Raw genomic sequence first — 24,549 nt, 5'->3', positions numbered from 1 at the left:
CTCTAAGGGAAATTGCTCCTTCCCTCACCCCCTTCCAAACTCTGCTCTTCCCAATACATCTGCTTGCAAACTATTCACCCAACACGTGCTCGCTGCCCCCAGAAGAACACTGCCTGCACCATCCAGCACATCTCTCTCCATCCTCCTCAATGCCAAAAATTCATTTACCCTTGAAGTGATGGCTGCCACCACACCCAGGGCCACGTTCTCCTTCGGGGACAGCTGAAAGGAAAGAGTAGGGAATGGTCAACTTTGTACGGGATCCCTCGTCTCCTCCTTAACAGAGGCAAAGTACACAGAGAGAAAGAAGGAAGAATATCTATTCAAATTCAGACGGACACCCCCTCGCCCTTTTCTCCCCTTTGCATGGGAATTTTAACTCTTTCCAGGTAAGCTGGGGGGGGGGGTGGGGGGGAAAGAAAAAGAAAAAAAGATAATAAATTTTTATAAAGACCCAACGGAGTGATTTGCATGTGCCTCCTGCAGCCAATCCCAGCCCCAGCAGTCACACAATTTGCATCAGGGAATAACAACAGAGTGGAAGCGGAGCACTGTTTGCTGTGGTTTTGCTGGGACAGCAAAGGCAGGTGGAAGCCTTCTTAAAGGCATCACGCAGCCCTTTTCCTCTTCCCTATGCATGCCTCCTGTTATTTCCAACTGGCCAAAACAGCTTGTGTGTTTTTATTCCAATTTCCCTCTATTGCTCACAATAGAGCAAGCACCTCTCTCTCATTTCCCTCCTATTGCAGCTTCCAGCGTGCAAACGGCAAACTCTCTGCTTTGTTTAGGCCTTCCTTTAGGTGAAGGTCTGAAATTCTTTCCTAAGCTAAAGTCTGCTGGAAGAAAAAACAGCAAAGCTGTGCACGATGGCAGCACAGAGCCAGCCATGCACTTCAGAAACTTCCTCTCCTTAAGCTGTCTGAAGGAGCAAGGGAGGAAAAGGAGAAGGGAAAAACGTTTCGTTTCAAGTAATCCCTCTGCAATTAAGACACGAGCATTTAGTGGGGCTTCTAAGTATTTCTACTGCAGGAAGAGCAATTATCTCCAGCTATAAACATCTTGTCTTGTACTGCTGCCAGGGGACCCTGACTTAGGCAGGCTACAAAGCGCTCGGCTCTGTCTGCTGCCAGGAGGTAGCTGGAGGAGAAGCCAAGTTCTCATCAAATAAAAGAAGAATACAACTTCACAAAGCAGGGCAGCAGCAAAGCGATGTGCTGTGTGCACCCCCGGCCCCTTCACACGGGGTCAGGGCAGTTTGCAGCCAGCAGCATCCTTCACCCATCTGTGGTTATCATGTGAGGCGTGGGGGGCTGAGGAATGGCATCTGCCACTTGATTACTTATCAGGTATCATCCATCAGTTTAATTCCCTCCTGCTGCAGCCAGCAGATAAGGCGATGCCCTGTGATGCTCTCATACAGAAAGCAAAAGGGTTTTGTTTTCACAAAGGTTCAACTTCCCCTCGTCACACTGACACAAGTTATTACAGCTTAGATGCGTTGCGAGGGGAAAAATAAACCCCACTCCCCGCTCAAAAAAGCCCCCAAAAATAGGAAAAAAAAAAAAGAAAAAAAAACAACAAAGAACCAGGAGGAAAAAAGCAATGTTTTTTGATGGAAGTCTGCTGATATGGGTGAGCACACGTGGATAGCAGTGCTGCATCCTCTGAGGGGTCCTTGGGAAGCAGGGCTGGGGATGCAGGGGGTGACTTTCTGATGCAAGCACAGCCAGGATGATGGGAACTGTACGTCCTTCACCATAACCCAGGGGCAGAGTGACACCGAGCCCCCACGTGTGATGGTTTTTCTTAAGACAAAGCAGGCTGTGAGACACTGAGGCCAGGCAAATGCGGGCTCTTGCCATGCAGCTTTGCAATAGATGGAGAGCAAGCTGAGCGCAGACACGGCTGGGAAAAATAATGCAATGTGGGACTGCCTGACTCCCAACCACAGCCCCATTAGGAGCCGCCGCTGTGGCCTGGGCCATATTAAAAATGTGCTGCCAGAGCTCAGCTACCTGCACAAGAGGCAGGCTGCTTTGTTTACCCAGACCAAAGCAACTCTACCGGTGCAGACACTTCTCTGGGGATATATCTGCATCTCTATTTTGGCCGAAACAAATGGTGTCAGCAAATAAAGCTTTCCCAAGCCCTTATTCCTTGGAGTTGTTCTGACATGGGCACCAGGCGTAAACCAGCCCAGTGGCTTTAAGAGGAGAAAAGAAAGTAGTGGGGAGAAATTGGGTTGGTTGAGTCCGGCACCTGGAACCCGATGGGTTTTGCTGTGCTCTATGTGCCCGAGCTCTGCGGAGGCTGCAGGAAGCTGAGAAGGTGTGGATGTTAGGAGCAGGGGGTGGTTCTGCTGCAGGGGAGTGCTGTGCAGACCCTGCTTGGGGGGGAGCAATGTGGGTTTCAGCCTCCCAAGCTGCTCGGCACACAGATCCCCCTTTGCAGCAATGGGAATAACTCCCTACTACCTGCTCTGGGCTCTGCCACGTGCAAACAGCCGGGCTCAGCTTTGTCTCCCTCCCTGTAAATCCACTGTTGGAAGCTCGGGCCCCTCGGTGGGCGATTTGGGGGAGGGAGGCTCAGCGTGCACCCTGCACCACGCAGCTCCCAGCCAAATCCACCCTGGGAGCGATGCCACGGGCTCTGACAGAGGGCACGGTATCAATGTGGGGAATCTTTTCATGAAGAAAGAGTCGCCCACAAGTTCAGCAGCTGGGCAGATAGGAGCCTGGGGGGGGGTGCAGCCCCGGGAGATGCTGCACACCGGGCCAGCGCAGGTGCTCAGACCCCACTGCACTGCCAGCCTCCTGCTGCCTCTCCCAGTGGTGTGGAGGCTCCCAGCTCAGCTGCACGTGGCCCCTGCCTCCAGCACCCCATCCTACAGCAGGGGCTGTCAGGACCCAGTTCACAGCCCCACATGCCTGAGGATGGTCCCTCCTCTCTTCGCAGGGGCTCCTCAGGATGGGAGCAGCAGCCAAACCCGAGGTGCAGGGCGAGCCTGAGCTCCTGGCAGCATTGAGGTGTTTGGCACCCATTGCTCTGCTCCCAGCGAGGCTGCCTGGAGATGTGGAGCTTCCAGGCTGCACCGCTGTGTCAAACCCCCTTGGAGCAGCGCTTGCTCCTTCTGCGTATCGCCCTTCATTCATTCCCTGTTCTCCCCATCCCATCAGGAGTCGCCCCATCCTCCTGCAGCTCTCTGCTCATTCATTTCTCCCTCCTTTTCCTTCTTCGTCATTCCCTTTTCTCCTTGCAGCCCCCCTCCCTCTCAGTCACACATCCTTCCTGCAGCCCTCTGACTTCACCCCTCTCACTGCTCCCAGCTTTACCCCAATGACACCAGACCTGGGGCTCAGGCACTGCCTGCCCACTTTCCAGCTGCCCCAATGCCTTTCTCTCTGCTCTGCTCTGCAGCCCACGTTGGTGCCAGCAGTACGAGCAGCACTTCCACACTGCGCACCCTAAAAAGGGTCAAGGCAGCATCCATCCCTGCGTGCCAGCTGCGATCGCTGACTCCAACAGGAGAGGAGAGAAGAGGAGGTCGAGGAGGGGGAAAAGCCATAGGAATCGCAGCAACCCCATTTCCTGCAGCCCGATCCTTCCTGCCGCGCTCGTTTACCTGCGTGCACGGACTCCAGGTTCACCATCCTGCTGGCGGGGGGAAACCCGCGGTGCGCCCAGCCTCCTGCCGTCAGCCCCAGGTTGCCAGGGGCTGCCAGTTTGCCCTCCCTCCTCTGCCACCCGCTGCTGCCTCTCGAACCGGGCGCGGGTCCGCTCCCGACGGGACCTACAGCTCCATTGCCTGTTGCCATGCAGGGCCAGGTGAGCATGCGGCTCCACGCCACGCCTCGCCCCACCTCCGGCTCCCTCGGGTGCCCTGACACCCAGCAGCCTGGCGCCCGGCCCATGCAAAAGCACCATTTGCATATTAGTAACCGGGGAATGGATGAGTCCCTGCAGCGCTACCAGGGTGTGGGGTGGGGTGGGAAGGAGGCGGATCGCCCGCCCGCCCGCCCGCGCCGCCTCGATGAGCCCCGCAGCACCTGCGAGCGGGCCTGGCTGCTGCCCCGCGTAGCCTCGTGCTGCGGGGAGGCTGCGGGCATCGCGAGGGGTCGAGGCACGAGGTGGCACTCAGAGGGAAGCGGCACTTTGTGGTGGTTGTGTTGGGCCGCTTGCATGGGGCTGAGCACTGGGGGATCCGTGGAAGCGCTCGGCGTGGGATGGAGCGGTGCTGCACGCAGCTAGCCCTTCCCAAGCTGTTCTCCTTGCCACGAGGCTCGAGGAGAGGGAAGCAGGACCTCCTCCTCTCCACCGTGTCACGTCAGGCTCCAGGATTCCAGGGAAGCCAGGGAGAAAATCCCCTAGCTGCAGGCAGGCCGGCGCTCCATCCCATGACAGCACCAGCATCCCCCTGACCTGCTCAAACCATTCTATGATTCTATACCTGTTGTCTCTGTTTGCCCCCTGCACTGCCCCGATGCCTCCTGCCTTGCTTAGGGGTGTAAACCTCCCAATCTCCTGCTCAGCCCCTTCCTGAAAGCGTTAACAGGCTTTATCCATCAGAGCTGCCAGGTACAAGCTATCACACATCCATCTCTCCCTGCCTCGTGCACGTTCCAGGGCTCTTGGCTTTCCCACATGCTGCTCTCCCTCCCTGGAAAGACAGGTTTCTCCCAAGGGATGGGTGGGTGGTGGGCAGGCTCTCCAGGCTTCACCTCCACCCCAGTGTGAGGCTATGGGGCTGGAGGACCTCACCTTCATCCCAACTGTGGGGGGCTCTGGGGCTGGAGCGTGAGGGGACACCCATGGGAGAGGGCTGCAAGGATGTGCTTCAAAATTAAAAAAAAAGATGAGGAAAGCAAGAATAAAAATGGAGAGAGGAGGTTCCCAGGTTTGCAGGATGGAGTGACTGAAGGGAGATGGCTGTGGGCTGTTTTCAATGCTGCTCCAGGAAGCAGGAGGCGACACAGGTAGACTGTGCAGGACTTCTTCTCCTGGCCTTCTGCCACAGCTCTGTGGCACAGCCCCAGCTCAGCTGGACCCATGGGCACTTCTGGGCACTCTTGGGCACTGCTGGGCTGCTTGTGAGTGGCATCAGCGTGACCCCCATATCCGGGATTTCCCCATGTTGAAGCCTGATGCGATCAGGTGTCCGCACTGCGTCAGACGTGGGTTTGGAGGTGGCACTCAGCCAGCTGGAAGGGGTGCAGAGAAAGAGCTCCTGAAAGGCTGAGGGTCACCAACACACTCTTTTTCCCCATCTCAAGCACTCAAACACATTCCTTTGATGCTCTTTCTTTTTTTCCCTTTGCTCCCCAATGCTTCCCCCTTGCTCCAGAGCAGGGCAGCCCATCCTTATCCCCCCGGTGTCCCGCACGGCCGCACCGCTGTCACCGCACACCCCCCAGCCCGGGATGCTGGCCCGGCCATAGGCGGCCCCGCAGTGCCCTCTCCTGGTCCCAGCTGCTAGGCTCTGCTTTTTTTCTGGTTCTTATTCTGCGGTAGGTGGGACAGCGAGAAGGAAAGAAATCGTGTTTTTCTCCTCAGAAGCCCCTCATCTGGAGACCACTGCCAGGAAAGTACGTGACCTCGTGGTTAAGTCACCTGCAGCCGCCCTGAGATGTACAGACAGACAAGAGAGGGGAGCTGCAGCCCTAAGGACACCTTTCCCAGGCAAAGGCAGATTTGCTTTGACTCCATCCTGAGACAATCCCTCCTGGATGCCCGCAGATACGCTGCTGATAGAAATCAGCTGCACTCCCATTCCTTTCTTTCCTCCCCGTGAGCATCAATCAGGACCCACCGCCTCCCATCCTCACCACTTGCACACAGCCCACTCGTGCTCCCTCTCGGTGGGAGGGGAGCTCTGCAGACAGCACGGTCTGGGGATGGGGCTGCAAGCACGGGCTGTGGAAAGATGTTACAAAATCCCCCACGGCTTCTCCTATAGCTTTGAGGATTTATGTCAGAGCTCCCAGCCAGCTTGAGCCGCCTGTGTGCCAGGATCTGAGCCCAGCAAGGACGAGCAGGAACCCGTGTAACGCTGAGCACATCAGCAGGGGAAAAACAGCTCCAGCCTCCTTAGAAATCATGGGGAGATGCTTCGGTTGCTCAAGTGCAGAAGGGCTGAGGCTGCACAAACTCTGCCTCCGCCTGCACCACGCTAGGGGGAATCAGCACTCCACGCTTCTCCTGCGAGCAGCACGAGCTCCGAGCCGCCCCAAAACGCCGTCCTCCTTTCACCTCTGCTGCAGAGAGATGGATAAAAGGGGACCCCCATCCCTTCCCCGGGGCTGCTGGGCACAGACCCACATTCATACGCTCCTGTGGGGGAGAGGAGCAGACCCCAGCCTCCCGAACCCCATGACCCCATTGCTGCCCCTGGGCTCTGTTACATGCCCAGAGCTCAGGCTCGAAATTACAGAAGGAGCTGCAGGATCACACTGACGACCCGCCCCCAAAACCTCAATGCTCACAGTACAGGCTTGACACAACAGCCCTCAAGTCAAGATTCCAAACAGACAAGTGACACTGAGGTTACAACAGAGCTTTTCAGGCCAGGGATGCTTCAAAAAAAAAAAAAAAAAAAATATCAGTTTATTGTACCTTACAAATGATAAATAATTGGATTGCTTTTCTCTTTAAAAAAAAAAAAAAAATCATTCAAGTGTATCTTACTTCATGTTGCAGTATTAAAATACCTTTCCCTTCTCTCCCTCCCCTCCCCTTTAAGTAATCAATACAAAAATAATTGTGACCAATTTTTTTTTTTCCCTTTTTTTTTTTTTTTTTGTCAAAAAAAAAATCCTGGATTTTAGGCAAAAAGGCACACGATAAAAGGCTTCTCAGCAGGAGGCACAGGGCTTCCCTATAACCCCAAGAGCCCCTGTCTTCTCCCTGCTTGTTCTGAGTCGAGTGGAAGAACTCACAGCGCTCTGCAGCACTTTATGTCCAATGCCCTCCAGGTGTATGGTTGGCTTTGGCACCATCCATGCTCACACACAGGGCAAACCAAGGCACAGCAAAGCAGCACGGGCTGCCTAAGAGCTCCTTGTGAAGTAGGATGCAAGGCTGGGCGTAGATGCAGAATGTTATTTTCCCCTATCTGCAATGCCCATCTGGGATCGCCCCTGCCTTATAGTGCACTGTTAGGATGGCAGTCACACATTTCTGGATGTTTCTTGCTCCGTGGGTGAGGCATGGAACCAACACAAAAAGTTGGGCCTTCACTGGTCTAAGTGGGGGTGAGTTAGAGCCCTCATTACCAGCCCTTTGGGGCGGAAATAATTGCTGGGATACATCCCCCCATAGCACCTCATAGCCACAGGAAGGACATAGCAGGCGGTTGGATGCTAGGAAAGCTACAGGTAGGCTTTGGGTGGGCTTCATACCTTCCTTATTCAGGGTTTGTGGTCCCATAACTCAGCTGTTTTCCCATTGGGAAATGCTGTCACATCACCAGGAGGTGGCAAAGTCAGCAAAGGGCTTTTGGTGGCAGAAATGTAGGACAATCCGGCTCTGTGGGATGGCTTCTCCCCCTGCCCCAAAGCAGCCGTGGTGCTCACAACTGACCCCTTCACACCTGCTAGCTCCAGAGCAGGGCAAGGCACAGCCCTCCTGCTGCTTCAGGCCAGCAAGCCGTGCAGGACAGCATCACCTGCTGATCACAGCATGAGGCAGCATCAGGACGGGGGCACAGGGGGCCAAAAGAAAGGCACATTCACAGAGCTCTCCTGGCACAAGGCATCGCTGTAAACCAAATTCCTTCTTCAGAGCAGCCAGCTCCAGGAGGCCCTCAGCACTGCAAGCAGGAGGGCAGATGAGCCACTCCTTGACGAGGCCTGGCCCAGCTCTGCTAGGTCTCCTCATCCCAGAGACAGAGCTGCTTCTGCGGCACGTAGTAATCAAAGGTGTAGCCCTTCTGGCAGCTGCGGATGCCGCATTTGTAGGAAGAAACCTTGCCTGCAGCATCACGACTCTTGCAGTACTTGAGCATGCACGGGTACCACTCGATGCTCAGCGAGTAGCTGCAGATGCACGGCTTCCAGCGGTCCGTGCACAGCTTGCAGCGCTGCAGGTCGGGCAGGTCAGATGTCTGTGGCAGGACCTCGAACATGGAGCCGTCCATCCCTGCAGGACAAAGCAGGAGAAGTGCTCAGGGCACTCATGGCACCAACCCTAGGGTGGAGGAGGAGATTGAGGGCAGAGAGGGCGGCGTCGGGGGGTGTTCACCATGGGTGTGGGATGGGAAGCATGGGAGGAGAACGGGCAGTAGGGAGAACAAGCCAAAAGACATGAAGAATGTAAAGAATGCTTCTCTTTTGGGTGATGGACCAGGCAACACCTAATTAGGTTCACGAGGAGAGCAGCACTACAGCAGATACATGCTGAAGAACAGAAGAGTACAGCGTGGTGTGCACACACCACAACCATGCAACAGCAAACAAGAGCTGAAGCATTCCATGCCAACCACTGGCATCAGAGAGCACAACACCGTGCCAGCTCAGTGATGGGACCACTTCCAGCCCCAGCAAAGGAAACTTTTACCTTTCTCCAGCCAAAATTTGACATCTTCTTCTCGGGTATAAATTGCTTCTTTGGCCTCTGCGCAGACGTTGTGGATGTGAGAGCTCAGCTGGGCCCCTTTGCTGAAGTTGACAGCGACGTCCATGCTGAGATGCTCCAGGCCCCGCACCTCCTCTGCCTGCCGCACCGTCCTGGGGTTCTTCTGCAGTGGATGAGATCAGAACAACCTGAATCCTGGCTGCAGGAAACGATCCCTTGCAGCATGGCAGAATTTCATGCCAACTTAGGAAAAAGTACAAATGGATGCTCCCCTGTGAGCGCACCTGCATCCCATCTGGGGGGATGCCTCTTCAAAAAAAAGGCACTTAGTGATGTTGAAACTGACAATAGTTTATTACTGCTTTGATTCACCTGTGAAGATTTATCAGTGCTCTGTTGTGATGGATGCTCCCAAATCAGCAATTAAGTCAGTGGACAATGTTGGGCAGAGGTTTTTGTGGTGACAGCTCCAGGCATTCGCTCACCCTTTGACTCTGCCCAAATTACATCAGGCCTCTGGTTGGCTTTTTTAGTAGACCGGGATCGATGCTATGAACGACATTAGTTTAATACTGAGCCCCTTAGGCAGGACGGGAAGTCAAAGGTGGGTCTAACAGAGCCCAGCCATGGGGCAGCTGCATGGGAAGCCCTAAGCAACCCAGGATGGACCCCCAGGGGTGGGGGTTGGCTCCTACCTGTCGTAGCTTGGCCATGGACTCACTGGGGATGATCTCGTTGCGGTGGAGCCGTGTGACAAAGCAGAGTGCTTGGAACTGGCTCTGGCCCCTCTCCAGCTCCCCCAGGATTAAGGCACGGAAGATTTTCACCTCCTGACAAAGAGAGAGTTGGAGGAAAAAAAAGAATCATAGAGTGGGTCAGAGGCCTTTGGCACATAACAGGTGAACGGTGAAGGCAGGATCTTGCAGAAAGTGCCAGCCCAAAGAACACAGTCAAAGGTCTCATACTTCTGCTACCTGAGCTCAGGTAGCTTCCATCCCACCCAGGCCTGCAGTGCAGTAACAGTGTCTAAAGAAGTAATGGCTTGTTTGTCCCAGCATAGCAGGACAGGCTGCTCCCAGCTCCCACCCCACATCCCTTCCCCTTCAAGCAACAGCTGGGGCTCATCCTTCAACAAGCAAGGAGCTCATTCTGTCCCAGCAGGAGATGCTCACCTTCAAACCCACCCCTTGAGGCTCTCCCATTACAGGCAGAGGCTGCCATATGCCCACACTCCGCTCCAAGCTGTTTCCTTCACCCTTCAGCCTGGAAAAGCCTCATGTTGGCTCCATGTCCCTCCAGGAGAAAAGCCACTGACCTCAAGTAAAGCAGCGCCAAGTGCCACCAAGAGGGTTTCACTTCACCAGGCTGCAATAGTCTCGGGAGAATAAGTTTAAAGGGGAAAAGTGCCTCCTAGTGTTTCATCTTCAACCGTGTAAAGGAATAAACCATGTTAATGCAGCTGAAGCACACAGACCCCCTGACGCCACACAGGCAGTGTTAAACAAGTTCATTAGTGCTGTTAGTTTCTGTAACGTGGTCTGTCCTGCTCAGGGCCCCAGTGTGTGACCAGAAGGCAAGAGGAAGGGACGAGAGGAAGCACATCGTGTGCAGGAAGGCATGAGGGTGAGGGTGGAATGGGTGAGAGGACAAGACACGCTCAGTCCCAACACTGCACTGTACAACAGCACTACTGGGACTGGAGGACCTTTTTCCAAGCAACAGCCTGACAGGGACCAAAAAGTTCCAAAACTGCATCACAGTCCACGTTCTGTATCAAGAGAGGCCCATTTTTTCCCCTCCAAGCTACAAACTTCATGTGTTGTAACCAAAGCCCTTTGGAAGCAGCTGGTCACAGCTCCCATCTGCCATCAACTAATAATAAATATATCCCAGGTCTTTGGTACAGCAAAGGTCCTCATTTGGCCAATAAACTAATAACAAGCTGGGATCAAGCATGGTCAAAACCTGCACCAGCTTTTGTTCAGCAAATATCACACAGTCATCACCTCCACGCATCACTCCAGATGAGCGGTCCCAACTTCCGAGAACAAATTACTCATTTCTGGAGCCAACAGCACGTGGAACAGGAATGAAAGTCGTGAATTGTTAAAGCCAGAAGGAATCCATTACGATCAGCTGCAGCTGACCTTCGGTCAATAGTTTTGGCATCTCACATACATGGCTATGCCAAAGTGCTGCCTTCTGGCCCCTGGGCTGTGCCTGCTGGATGGCCATCAGGTCACGTTCTTCCAGCCCTCCTGCCCAAGAGGAAGGGAGCCTCTCTGCGGCTCCAAGCCACGTCCCCTCCAAGGTTTTCTCCACACCAGGTCATGCAGGCCAGCATTTTCTGCCTTCCCTGCCCAGACAACAAAAGCATACACAATTCAGCACGCATCCCAAAGCGCTGCCATCAGCACTGCGCTTCCCGCCCCAGGACAGGGGAACGGATGTTGCTGGATGCATCTGTTGTGCTGAAAACTCAGTGCAAAAAGCAGGAATCAAAGGGGATTTGGAAAGAAAGAGATACCGATTGCTTCTGCCCACAAACACCAGGCTGTTTTAATCACTGCCTTTAGTGCTCCTGGGTTGACTGACACCTCTGTGCAGACATGGGAAACATCTGAGAGCGCGGCGTAGCCTGGGAGGCAGCAGCAGAACTCAAAGCTGCTGCGTTCTCCAGGGTCTTACAACAGCATCTGAAGGCATTTCATTTAAGTACAACAAAAATAAAATAAAATAAAATCTAAAGGAAAGCAAAAATACCATGAAAAAAAAGATAAGTTGGGCTTGTTTAAGTGGCTGGGGTTACGGCTGAAGCAGTGCAATGGGAGAATAAGAGAGCAAAACATCCGAAACTTGACACTGACCCAAGAAAAACCCAAACTGAAACATTCATGGAAATGCACACGAGATTGCTGCTGAGTCAGAACTTTTTGACAGCTTTAATGGGGACAATCCCCCCTGAGACAGTGGCACTGCAGAAGGAGCCCCATCGCTGCATCTGGTCCAGCTGTGCTCCTCTGCTACAAAGCATGGCCAGTGCCTGAGCCCGGCATCTCTTCTTCACCTATGGATTTAGTCTGACTTCACTCTGCACCATCAGCATTGGGTCTGGAAATAGCAGACAGGAACAGGTATGCTCTGCATTAGGTCTGGAAACCTCAAGTGGACGCAGGAGATGAATGACAGCGCAGGACTTCCCAGCCTGGGGGTGATTTTTGCAAAACGGGAGGATGTTGAGAAACAGAGGTCCAGGTAACCCTGCAAAAATTCTTGGTGAGGGTTGGGGGGATGGAGAGAAAAGCACAGAAAAGTGGTTCTGCAGTGAGGGTAAGCTGGAGGAGAGATGAGAGAAGAGGAAGACAGCAAAGACCAACGGGAACTTGAGAGGCAGGAGGGGAAGTGGATGCTGACCCATCCTTTCCTCCACCCCAGGTTCTCCTTTCCCAGCTCATCTCCTCCCATCTCTTCCCGTGCCCCTGGGCTCCCCACCTCCCATTACAGCCCCTTGTGCTGAATCAGAGCCTCCGCGCCCGGCTGCCCACGTACATCAAACAGCAAAGGCAGATTCTTATCTCAACCAAACCTTCCACCAGCCCTGCTGACGCTGCTGCGGTCAAAGCCTTCAACCCACAGAGACCCCAGGGAGGGGATGTGCCTCTGGTGTCCCCAGGGTGCTGGCCATTTCCATCCTCCAGTGGCTCAGCTCAGAGAGTTCCTTGGAAATACCTCAACCCAACAAGAGCTCCTTAGGTTGCTCTCCCTGCCCTTGCTCTGATAAAGCAAGAAGTTCGTCACACCAAAAACATGCCACGCTTTTCACATGGAAAGAGCCACCAAAGGGTTTCCTGCTCCCAGAGAGCCCTTCCCTCCCCAGGCACCTCACCTCGTTCCCACCAGGAAGAGCAGGAGAAATCAGTGCCAAGGTCGGTAGCCAGCCAAGGCAACCCAGTGCACCTTGAATTCTGGGTTTCTGCAAAATTTCCCAGCAGGGAACAAGCCCCGACAGAGCATTGCCTCTGCAACACAGGGACTCTCCAGATGAACTCATCACGGGGGCGTTGAGAATGGTTGGCCCCAACCCGGCTACAGTTACAGCTATTGTTTGGCTTTGGACAGGACGGTGGTGCAGCAGGGAACAACCAGTTCTGCAGCTGCAGCATTGGGGGAACCGCAGCCTGGCAGGGCATGGGGAGAGCAGCTCCTCATCCCTAAAGGAGACAGAAAAGCTGCACAGCCAGTTCCCTGCATGCATGGAAGCAACTTCCAGCGAAGAGTTAGACTGCGTAGAAGTGCAAAGAAATCACGCAGCTTCCTCCCTCCCAGCGCTGACCCCCACCAGCTCCTCCAGGGGCTGCCATCTGGGGTGTGGGAACAATTCCACCTCCATTTCCAGGCTGGATCCTGCAGAGACATACGAGCCTGTGTGGTCCAGATCAGAGCCCGGCGTCTCGGCTTCACGTGGAGTGGAGCAAACCAGTTCTCAGGGAAATAAATTATTTCAGTGCTTTCCTCCCCCCGAACCATTCAGCGTTCCTGCCAAACTTCTCTCCCCCAGGGACATCGGCGCTGCTGAGGGATCTGGTTTTGTCTACGCAGGGTGGGGGGCACAGGCATAGGGAAGCTGTTGCTGGGGCACCAGGAACCCCCAGCCCCACATCCCCCCCATTGCCAGCAGTCTCTGCTGTGGTCATGGCCCTGCCTGCAGAGCCCCGGGGAACTGCTAGAGCTGGCCAGAAAGTTGTTGTGCTTGTAAAGCACAGCTCTGCAGAGCGTGTGTTATTGCAGCCACGCTGGGGGGGCAGCCAGCTGAGTGACTCTGGTTAAGAGAGGATTATGGTTTAACCCCTCTTCTACCAGAAGGCACTTTGGTGATCCACCCTGAAAGCTGACTTTTCCAGCTCTGCGCCCTGAATTCCAGGAGCATCCTCCAGTTCTACATCCTCACGCTTGGCACTGCCATGTGAGGGCTGCCCAAAGACAGCTCGCTCTCAGAAGCCACTTCAGAAGCCACTTCAGAAGCCAGATCCCGCCCCAGCAGCAATATGCCTGGGGCTGTGCAGGAGCAAAGGGCAGAGCTCCTCCTGCAGCCACTGCATGCAGCACAGCCACTTCCCTGCACTCAGCCATCATCTCCACCAAACGAGGATTCTCAGCCACCTCATTACACCCCAGCATGTTTGGCTCTCACCCCACATTGCTCCATCCCTCCCAGGGAGAGTTAGAAAGACCCCTGCTTATCTAACAGCAGGCATCGGCAGCATCTGCCCCAGTGGGGAACAGTGAATACATTCAGTGAGCTCTCCTAGGAAAACAGAGGAATTTGGAGGTCCCTGGTCCATCCTGCCTGCTAACCAACTCCTATGAGTAGCCAACAGCAGGTATTTCAGATGAGAGTGAAGCACAGCAACAGAGCTGGGTGATTCTTTCTAACTCATCCCATATAACTAGACCACGTTCATCCTACCCATGGACTAACTTTCCTTATATACATACATTTGGTATCTGTACAGAGGGCAAGAGGCAGCTTTCCACATTTTACAGATGCCATCTCTGTATGGATGCTTTCCTACATCCCCTGGTCCTTTAGCACCTAACAGGATGGGCCTCAACTTTAGTAACAAAGGAACCCAAAGGGACCAGCAGCAAAAGGGTTACAACACCAACAGCCATGCTTTCCCCCTTGTGTTTCCAGCACCATTTTTCCAGCAATCAGAAGGAAAAAGAAACTTCTCCGTATCTTCGTGCTGACCTTGGGCTAGAACCACCCACTTTGTTCTCAGGCCACTGTTTAACAGCTGGCACAGTCATGTTTTTGAAATCAGACACAACATTTCGAGTTGCTGTCTCCCCTCCATCCTTTCTGCAATAAATTTTGCGCCTTACAGCACAAAAAGTTGGCGAAGAACCGTTCTCATCACATCCTTCCAAACTGCCAGAAAAGAAATGGGATTTTGCTATTGCACATTCAGTCTCAGGTTGGGGTCCCACTGAGCAGTGCCTAAAGGAACGAGGAGAACACCGTGGTTTGCTCTGAGGACACAACTCCTCCAGGTTCAGCTTTGAAGGGGTGGAAGAGAAAGGCTAAAGCCCATCTGTGGAGCACTGCTCCAGCCCCACTCGGCTTCCAGCAGAGCAAAGAGCTGAGCCATGATCTCACTGCTCCTTTCTTGTCCAGCCCATGGTCTAACAGCAATTATTTGTCAGCAAAAGAAAAAAAATAAGAAAGAAAGATGTGCCTTTGGACTGCTCCTCTACAGTTTAAGCCAGAGAAGTGGAAAAGCATTTGTGGAGAAACCCAGCAACCCAAGCACAGCACGACCACACAGTCCAGCTTGGGAAACCTGGCTTTACAATCCCAGCTGCCTTCACGGACAGCCTGCAGACCTTCTCTCCAGAGAGAAGTTGTATCACGCTGGAGAGATGAGCACCAGCACAGAATAGGGAAATGCCTGTGTGCAGCCAGGGGAACAGGTCAGCAGGGGATGCCTGGTCGGGCAGCTGCTTGCTCACATCATTACTCACTGCTCCACACAATCATCTCCTCCACGTCTTGTTGGCTTTCTTCAGCTTTGCTCCAGCAAAGCCATGAAATAGAAACAGCCTGTCCCTTGCTGTTCTAAAGCTGAAGGTTGGGAACAGGCTGCACCAGGGCTGCTGCTTGCAAAGCTTCCAGGGAGCACTGCCTGTGCATCTCCACCAGGAGCCAAAGGCATGGATGGAGCTAAGGACTTAATGGCACAGATACCTTCAGAGAAAAGCTCAGCTATAAGCAGGGTGAGAGCAGGAGAAGAGTCAACACGCACCCCATTGGGTTTGTAGGTGAGATTTGAGGGCAAGACCCTGCATGTGAAGTGAAAAGAGCTGGAAGGGTCAACAGCTCAGGCCATCAGAGCTCCCCGTGTCACATCCCAGACCCCCAAAGGACCGACCTAAAGCTCTGTGCAGAGTTTGGAATTCCCTCAGCCAGGAATGTGCTGTGGTATGCAGTTCTACAATCTGGAGGCTTAAAAGCCCTCCTGGTGTGCCATGTTTTCTTGTAATTTATTTCCCCCCCCCTCACAAGAGCCATGGGACTGTTTCCTTGCATATGTGCTAGTGTGCACGCTGTCCCAATTCAGCATGGATTCTACTGACATCTCTCGACTCTGCAGACAGCAAAACACCATCAAAGGGACCAAAAAGGTCCACCAAAAAGGAAAAGAGGCTCCAGGGGAGTCCCTGGGAGAAGGCTCCAAGGTTCTCAAGGGCTCAGAGCACCACTCCTGCCTACCTCCTGGCTTTGAGCTTCCTCTTGCTGCAAGACAAAGTCCACCAAAGCAAACAGTGTGAGCAGAGGGCTGGAACAAGATAACATCACGGTGCTACCTGGACAGCTGTGCCACTGACACGGCAGCACACAGCTCGTCCCTGGGCAATAGGAAATCCACTGTATCCAGCTTGTTAAGCTCTGCTGCGCTGGCTCTGAAGTTCTCATCTCCTGCTGAGAAGCGTGGGATCTGCAGCTTCGGCTCTGTGAGCATCACCTCCCTGCAGAGAGGCCACAGGGCCTGGGAGAGGGCTTGGAGGAGAGGGCTGGCAGTCCCAGGTTGTATGGGAAGTGCTTGGCTGGCAACAACACACACACACGTGCTCTCAAAGACAGCAGCCATCCACCTGAGGAACCAGCCGCACCCCATATGTGGCATGGAGAGAGATGCCCTGGAGACATATGGAACATGCTCAGCCCATGCAGGAGCCACGGTCTGGAGCTCTCCCCATCACACAGACACTCTCCTGCCCTGACTGCTCCATGCCCCACTGCAGCTGCCAAAGCCGTGCATCTCTCAGCTCAAGCAGGGAGAAAAAGACCTGCTGCACTCAGCTGGGCACAGAGCAGATGTTGCTGCTCATCCCACTGCAAACTCACCACCTCCATTCCCCACACAGGCAACCCAGGCTACAGGTGAGAGTGTCTGCAGGGCACAGAGCTGCACACGCAAAGGTGCTCCATGCAGGCTGCTAACAAAGACCCAGCAGTGCCTGCGGGTAGATGGAGGACCCTTCCTCCTGCATGCACAGGAGCCCACATTTCTCAGAAGTGGTTACTGTAGAATGGTTTGAGTTGGAAGGGACCCTCAGAGGCCACTTGGTGCAACTTCTCTGTAATTAACAGGGGCACCCACTGCTCCAGCAGTGCCCAGAGCCCCGTCCAGCCTGACCTCGGCTGTCTGCAGGGATGGGGCACTACCACCTCTCTGAGCAGCTTGTGCCAGTGCCTCACTGCCTGCAAAGAACTTCTTCCTTATATCCAATCTAAACACTCCCTGTTGTAGTTTGAAACCATAACTCCTTGTCCTAACAGATTTGCCTTCTGGACCCCCAGCCAGACTTTACCAGGAGGAACAAAGTCACATCCCACAAAACTCAGCACCAGAGCCCCGATCCGAGCTAAACTCAACCAGGGCTAATGGTCCCAAGTGCAGCCCTCTGTCTCCCAGCTAAGAATCACCGCGGGCGGCAGAACGCACCGTGAGTCGTTCGCCACGATCGGACCAAGGGAGAAAACAGGCTTTCAGATCACACCCTCCCCTCGGGGAGAGCAGAGCATCCCCGAGAGCGCCTTCCCGGAGCACGGGGAGCGGGCAGATCCCCCCACCTCACCTGTCTGAAGTCGGCGGTGAGACCGATGAGCGCCCCGTCGGTTTTCCGCAGCTCCAGGCTGATGCAGTCGGAACCGCTGTCCGCTTGCAGGCTCTCCTCCGTCACCTGCCCGCCGGGCAGCCGCACCCGCACCCGCAGCTCAGCCCTGGCAGCGGGGCCGGGTAGCGGGGCTAAGGCGAGCCAGAGCAGGGCGGGCAGCGCCGGCAGCCGGGGGCCGCGCATCCCACCGCGCCTTCCCGGGGCTCAGCGCAGAGCCGCGCGGCCGCCGCCCCCGTCCCGCATCGGGCGGAGCGGTGCGGAGCGATCCCCGCTCCTCCGCAGCTCCCCTCGCCCCCCCCGCCCCCCGGCCGCACTTCCTCCCCCAGCGCGGAGAGCCGAGCCTCGGGCCCGCAGCACCGCCCCGCCGTTAAAGGGCCAGTGCGAGCCGCAGCTGCTCCCCAGCTGGGCTGCGGGGGGAGGAGAGAGGGAGGGGAAAAGGGGATTAAAAAAAAGGCAGAGAGAGCCCGAAGGCAAAGAAAGTAGCGCTGTCCCAAGCCCCGCTCCCCTCTGTCGGGAGGATGGAGAGGCATCTCCAGCAGCACCAGGGCAGCTGCAGGGCTCTCCTGTGCTTTTTTTTTTTTTTTCCTTTCTTCATGTTTTCTCCTCCCTGACAAATAATTGAACACAAAGGAATGGGGAGGCCAACACGAAAAGCAAAGCCCAGGGCAGCAGTTTGCACCGACGCACACAACTCAGAGTCCACTGAACACACGGTGGCTGTGAATCAAATAGCGTTGACGTGGCTGCTGAGGCTCTCCCTGCATCCAGGCAGCACGCCGGAGGTATTCCCACCCCGAGGATGCAACGCAAGGCACTTCAGCCCCTCTTCCCATCACTGGGTCACTCCAGGCTGCAGCCACGAGGCCCCAACCTGCCCTGCACCCGCTGCTGCAATCGCTTCCAGATGGGCAGATGCCGATGAAGGGCCCCTTTGATTTCCAAAGGTCGCTCTGCAAATGCAAAGGTCACAGCGGCAGCAGGATTGGGGTCTGAGAGAAACAGCTTTGCGAGGAAAAGCACAGAAATAAATAGAAAGCGCTGCTTTAATCCACGCTTCCAGTTGCAGCCCTTGCATTGTCACAGCCTTGCTTTGAACAAACTGTGTCCTCAAAATACTTTTGAGGACAATAACGGTGCAAAGAAATGAGAGTCGAGAAGGAGAGAAAGTTAAGAGGTGCAAAGAGGGGAGAAAAGAAATGGTTCAGCTCAAACACAAAAAGAGAGGGGGGTTCTCAAAGTGGAACCGTGCAGCAAGGCGGCTCTCCTGGACAAAAGCTGCAAAGAAGGCCCCACTCCTGCTATTTCTTCAGAGGAGATTATGCAAAAAGACAGGAGGACCCCAGCAGGGGCTGGAAGGAAAAGCGTTGTGAGGTCAGCAGGCACAAATAACCCTTGGAACATGCCCAGTGTGAAGGGCTGTGCTCTGCTAAAACCTGGGAGCAGCTTCCCCATCGCACCAGGGTCACTTCGGGTCCAGCAGTGTGCAGCCCAGCACTGGAGTGTGGCACAGTCCTGTGTCCATGCTGGAGGATAGCAGGGATGAGGATGCATCCATCCCTCCTCTGTGCAGCTGTGAGCTCCTGGCTGCAGGTTTCAGCAGTGCCTGCTGTGTACCTGGACCACAGGATGTGAGGGGGAATTCAGGGCTCTCCTTCCCTGTAAAGTTGGCGTGGAGTAAATAGGATCAATTTTCCTCCTGGTATCCTCCCAAAGCATGGGAAATGAGAAAAGAGACCATCTCAGAGGGCTCCTTCCAGTGCCCAGCACCTTGCCAGCAATGCTGTCCTCCTGCAATGAGACTGAGGCACAAACAGACCCTGAACGTGACCTGGGAATGGAAGATCTGATCCCAGCACCCATGTGAATAGACAGAAAGCAGCCAAGGAGCACAGGAGAGAACAGCTTGCTGAGATTCACCATCAGCAGAGCAGGGTAAGGTGACTGCAGATCAGTGGCCATAAAGGGCAGCTGAGAGGATTAAGTACAGCTTAAAGACTGTAGGACAGGTCCTGGTGGCCAAAGCAAGGCTTCACTGGTGTTGGCCTCTTCTGACTTTGCTGTTGGTACATCTGAAGGGCTGCCCCCCATCCACAGTCTGTGTGCTGAGCTGTAGGAAGACGAAGCATGCCTGGCAGCTCAATGCTCCCACTGGGTTGCTTATAGTTTTACTGAATGTTAATGATCCGGGCCAAGAGTTTCTGGTATGTGTGCTGCAGCCTTTTTACTGGGAGGAAATTTCCATTAAAATGCCTCAGCCGTGCCTGCAAACTGGTTTAAGGAAAAATGTGCCGTTAAAAGAAAACATTCTCCATGCTCTGCTGGGATGATCCAACAGTGCTTGAGAGCAGAGGATTACAGGCTGACACAGCTTCACCTTGGGGCCTGGGATGCAGCTTTGGTCAGCCCCAGCTGAGCAGCAAATCTTCATTCCCCCTTCCTCACCTCGAAACTTGAAGTCCAGCGTCATGTCAGCACCTTGGAAAAGCAGGAAGGGATTTGTACCCACTCAGATCCAGGCTCAGACAGCTGTTGCTGCAAAGCTGAGAGCCTTAGCAAGAGAAAAAGAGAAGTGGAGAGCGTGAGAAGTCCTTCAGCATCCCACACAAGGTTCTGTGGGCAAGAGCCCTGCCTTTGCCACATGCAAATGCACCAGGCAAACAAAAATGTGCTGCCAGCCCATTTTCACCACTCACCACCCACTTGCTGTTGTGCACACGCTGTCAGGCTGGGCCAGGCATAAATACCTGCAGCATCTTCCCTTCATCCATTCCAGGAATACACCTGCCCAGCCCCTTGCCCTATGTTAGAAAACTCCTCCACCTTTCAGTCCCAAAGATCACACTCCGCAGCCATCCACTGCAGTTAGGATGCTTCTCGCCCTTATCCCTGAGAAGGAGAATGAAGGCCACTTTTGCTTGCTGTTTCACCCCAGTGTGAGTAATCAGTCAATACTCCAGAGCCCATTAGCATCTGAAGGTTTACCCTCCCATGGAGGAACAAGCAGTAATTATTACTACTTTCTCATCAACTTACAGTAAGTCTCTGTGGCCAGTTTTCTTATTACGAGCACGAAACCAAAGGATTTAACACACCACAGCAGCAGCACCAGCAATACATCAAAGAGCAGTGATGTTTGCTGTGAATGAGCTGCTTATTCTAAGAACCAACCCCAGGAGCTCAGCAGGGAGCTGGGCATCCAGAAGAGCAGCACCGTGCTGAGAAGTGCAGCCTCCATTTCCTTCCCATTTGGATGGTCCTGTTCTCCTCTCCCACCTGGTTGACTCACCTCAGCACAGCCTTGGCTTATCTACCCACCCCTACTTAGGGATGCTCTATCCCACCAAGCTTGCTCCATGCCTAGGGCTGCCTCTATGTGTGACAATGCTGCCCTATTCATCCACTTGTCCCCTGTTCCAGGTGCTCAGTAGAATAGTGCAGCTCCTGGCTTGAACTTAAATGGAGCTGTAGGGCCAGTGGGAAGAGGGTGTTTGGGGCAAGGCCTGGGGAGGCTCGTTAGGGTAATTAGTGCCTGCTGGAGTGCTCAGAGCCAGCTGTTCTAAGTCCCCTCTGAGGCAGAGCTTAGATAGAGTCCCTTTTCTTCCAAGGGGATGCAGCAGGCTGTGTGTAATGAATTGGACATTGCTCCTGCGTGGTCAGGGCATGGAGGGGGATGGATGCAGACATCAAAGCCTTGCATCCACCTGTCTTCTCAGTGCAACAGGTTTGAGGCTAGATTGCAGACCAGACCAGAGCAAAATGAGATCCTGATCTCACCCATGCTTGGAAAGCATGATGTGCTTTGGAAGGGTGGCAGACAGGGGCTGGGCAGGCTTCCCCACGGTCCTGGGGCCACACACGTCTCTGGGAGCTCCTCCAGCAGCACTCACAGTCCTGCAGAGCTTTCAGCAGGGCATACACTGCAGTTAGCCCATCTAGAAGGCTGCAGAGCTCAGCAGGGCCCCTGGAAACATCCCGAGTGCTCAGTGCCCTGGGCAGGCTGCTCACCCAGCACATCCTGAGCCATGCAGCCTTAGGCTGGGCTGCTTGCCCGTGGCTTGCCAGGCTTTCCATCCCCTGCCCTGGCCCCATTGGGTTTATTTCCCTTGCTGGACTGCACGCACAGAGCCAGGCAGCTTTTCCTTCCAGCACTTTGGCTGGGTGCTTGCACAGCCTGAGCTCAGGACAGTGGTGCAAGGGGAAGGACAAACAGACCTCAGTTGTGCTCTGAAAACACACCTTGTCCAGAACGGCCTCAGCAACATCAGTCTCCAAAACGAAAACCAACCAAGCACAAGTCTTTGCTGCTTCTTTCTCATCTTATTTTCACCACCATGAATTTCAGGTAGAAGTGGTATAACTGAGGTCAGGGATCAGGCCCAAATGTGCTGCCTTGATCTATTTAATCTCCCATCCTTTGTTTTCATTTTCATGCCAAACCCCACTTTTAAACGACATGAAAGAATCATCAGTGCTTTTTGAAGTGTTCAATCAGGGCAGCTCTTTTTGGGGATGTGAACGCATAAAAATCAGCTTTTTCCCATTGATCCCAGCACCAGAGAACTAATAAGCCTCAGGGAGAGTTAATTAGTTTGGGTTTTGCCAGTCCTCCAAACTGTTGACTAAATCCCAGCTCTACCTGGGAATATTGCTGCAGACCTATGGCTTGGTCTGAAGCTCTGGGAAAGGATTTGCAGCTGCGGTGTTCGGCAGAGATCTTACAGTTACAGCAGTGCATCAGGCTCCGAGTCATTTGTCGTTAATTAGGAGTTGCTCAGCATCCCTTTGGAGCATTCCCCGCTGCCCCTGCTGAATGCCCTCCTTCTCTCAACAATTACATAAAGCAAGCTGCTGAATGCTGTTTGAAAACAGCTTTACTGTCTTAAAACAATGCCCAGCATCTATCTCTGACCTGCTTACCACGCTGCTCTGTGTCCAGGGCAATTAAAAGGGTGAGGAGCACAGCAGCCAGGCGTAATTAAATGAATGGGGCCCAGTGGCAGAGCGTGGGGAGGGCAATGGAATGCTCAGACCTCTGCAGCCCATGCTGCGGATGCAGCCCCTCTTCCAGAGATGCTGATGGCCTAATTAGATGCACATTAATTGAGTTAGCCACTCGTTTGTGCAGCTGCTGGAAGGGCAGAGGATGGGGAGGTGGCTAGCAGGCACAGTGGGGACGGGTTGGACTTGATGAGCTTAGTGATCAATTCCAAATGTTCTGTAATGGTTCTGTGGCCCTTGTCACATCATTGGGCACACAGTAAGCATCAGGGTCTCACTGCGTTTTGGGCAAGGAGAGGGCCAGGAGGTTGGACTGGGTGAGAGCTCAGGGTGCATCCAGCCCTGCCCAACTGAGTGCTGATGGCTGGAGGGGTTCACAGGAATTCATTTCCAGCAGCTAAAACTGAATGCACCCGGCCCACATCCTGCCCTTCAACAGAGCCCCAAATTGCCTCCAAGTGGGAAAGCAGCCGAGCATCCTGCTGTGAACACCTGAAACAACAGCCCTCAGGGAACACCCACTGACCCCTCTCAATCCCAGCTTAGCTTTCACCCCGAAGCACATGGATGTAGATCCCTTCCAGCTGATGTGATCAGAGCTGGGCAGGAGCACAAAGCCATGTCCTCTGTGGCTGTTATTGGGAAGCACAGGCTACGTTCTGCAAGAGATCAGCTCCAATGAGGCTCCTTGATTATGGCACAGGGAAAGGCAAGCTTGGAGCCTCCATCACACAGCTGCACACTGCACAGGAAGGAATAGGAAGAGCATCTTGCTAACTGGACTCTCGTTGATCCAGTAGGTGAGATGATCTCCAATACATTCATGCTGGTGTTGGCTTGGAAGAGGTTAATTTAATTTATGGTAGAATAATCCTGTTGGAAATTAAGGGGAAAGAAAGCAAGCTCTGAGTTCTGGCTTTGTGTAACCTAGGCTGACCAAAGCCTAGATAAAGCAACATTGGTGTTGAGTGAAGCAATACCCTTTGAAAGAAAAAGGATGCGAATCTCCCGTGCAAGACAAGCTAAAAGAGAGATTATAAATCTAAGTGAAGCCCTCAAAGCCTAAAGAGATATAAATCTAATTAAAGCGATATAAATCTAACTGAAGAAATACACTGTAAATCCAGCCAAAATGATATCCATCTCAGGAAAGTAATGCAAATGCACCAGAAACACCATAAATAAAAATCCCAGCAGTGCAGAAGATGTAATGGAAGCAACGTGAAGCTTATGCCAAGCGATATAAATGCAACACAGTGGTACAAAACTAATTAAAGCGAGGTGTAAAATGGACATTTTGAATAGAACCGTGGCCTACAGGAGGAGAATGGTCGGAGAGAGTGATGGGGATGGGATCAGGAGTGAGAAAACCGCCTGCAGCTACAAAGAACAACCCCAGGTTAATGAGCTGCTGTGCCTTGGGGCGATCTGCAGTTGCAGGCAGGGTCAGGAAAGCGGCTCTGAGCTCCACTCTGAGTCACAATTGCTTCTGGCTCATGGGATGTGAATGGCAGATTGCAAAAGGGGAGAGCTGACACGGGGCAAAAATACAGACAGTGCTCATATGGACACACGGATCCCCCAGATATTTCATATTTGGGGGATGTCCCCCCCACTATCAGCAGTGAATACCTCAGCCCCATTTTGCTTCCTTTGATATCCATAGTGGATGACCAAAGCTGTCCCAAATCTGTGCACGCACAGAGAGAGAGACAACGGTTGATGTTTTTCTCCTAAACTGATCGAAATCTGCTTGGTTGTTTCCACTTCCATCCACACTTTCACATAAAACAGATTCCTAAGGAGCTTTTTGGCTTTCATTTGAGTGAGTTAATAATTGACCTAATGTGACCACGAGGCAAATAAATAATAAGGCTGCTGCTTGCCTCCAAAAACAGTCAGATATGCTCAAAATTCTCTCTTATGCTAAAAGAAAGCTCTTTCCTATCATTCTGAATAATGAAATGTCCTCGGTTCAGCTTTACTGTTGAGCTTTTCCCTTTCAATCTCATTCCAAAGCAAAGCGCCATATGTTTTATGCTTAGGATTTCAAGATTTTCTCATGCTTGAAAGTCATTTGGCATTTGAGCATCTGCAGTGGTCTGAATTTCATTTTTTTCCAGACTAAAGGGAAATGTCTATTTTGTGCAAGCTTACTGAAAAGCAGCATCCCTCCACCCCAAGCCCCCAACCCCAGCAATCTAGGTTACAAATCAGCCTGGAGGGAAACGCAAATATTTTTCTTGCAGATTTAGCTGGAAACGTTTCCCATGCTTTCCTGGAACATTCTGCAAAATGAGG

The 24,549-nt window shown here is 53.4% G+C and overlaps 2 protein-coding genes across 2 annotated transcripts in view; both read right to left on the bottom strand.

The window, feature by feature from the left end:
* POU2F3 (POU class 2 homeobox 3) overlaps positions 1–3,833 on the bottom strand; it is a gene marked incomplete at both ends in the record, with an annotated part of 34,883 nt that extends 31,050 nt beyond the window's left edge. The window contains 2 exons of the mRNA XM_079545827.1: positions 169–222; positions 3,623–3,833. Coding sequence (XP_079401953.1) covers positions 169–222; positions 3,623–3,833 — 265 coding nt within the window. The remainder of the gene's footprint in view (positions 1–168; positions 223–3,622) is intronic.
* Positions 3,834–7,858: 4,025 nt separating this feature from the next.
* Positions 7,859–17,433, bottom strand: OAF (out at first homolog; the record flags this gene model as incomplete). The annotated part of the gene is made up of 4 exons (XM_079545763.1): positions 7,859–8,133; positions 8,551–8,731; positions 9,264–9,398; positions 17,212–17,433. 4 exons carry the CDS (start codon positions 17,431–17,433, stop codon positions 7,859–7,861), a joined length of 813 nt encoding a protein of 270 aa, XP_079401889.1.
* Between the last annotated feature and the right edge of the window lie 7,116 nt (positions 17,434–24,549).

This window comes from Tetrao urogallus, assembly GCF_951394365.1.
Source record: "Tetrao urogallus genome assembly, chromosome: 22".
NCBI lineage: Eukaryota > Metazoa > Chordata > Aves > Galliformes > Phasianidae > Tetrao > Tetrao urogallus.
This window is presented reverse-complemented; position numbering and strand designations above follow the sequence as displayed.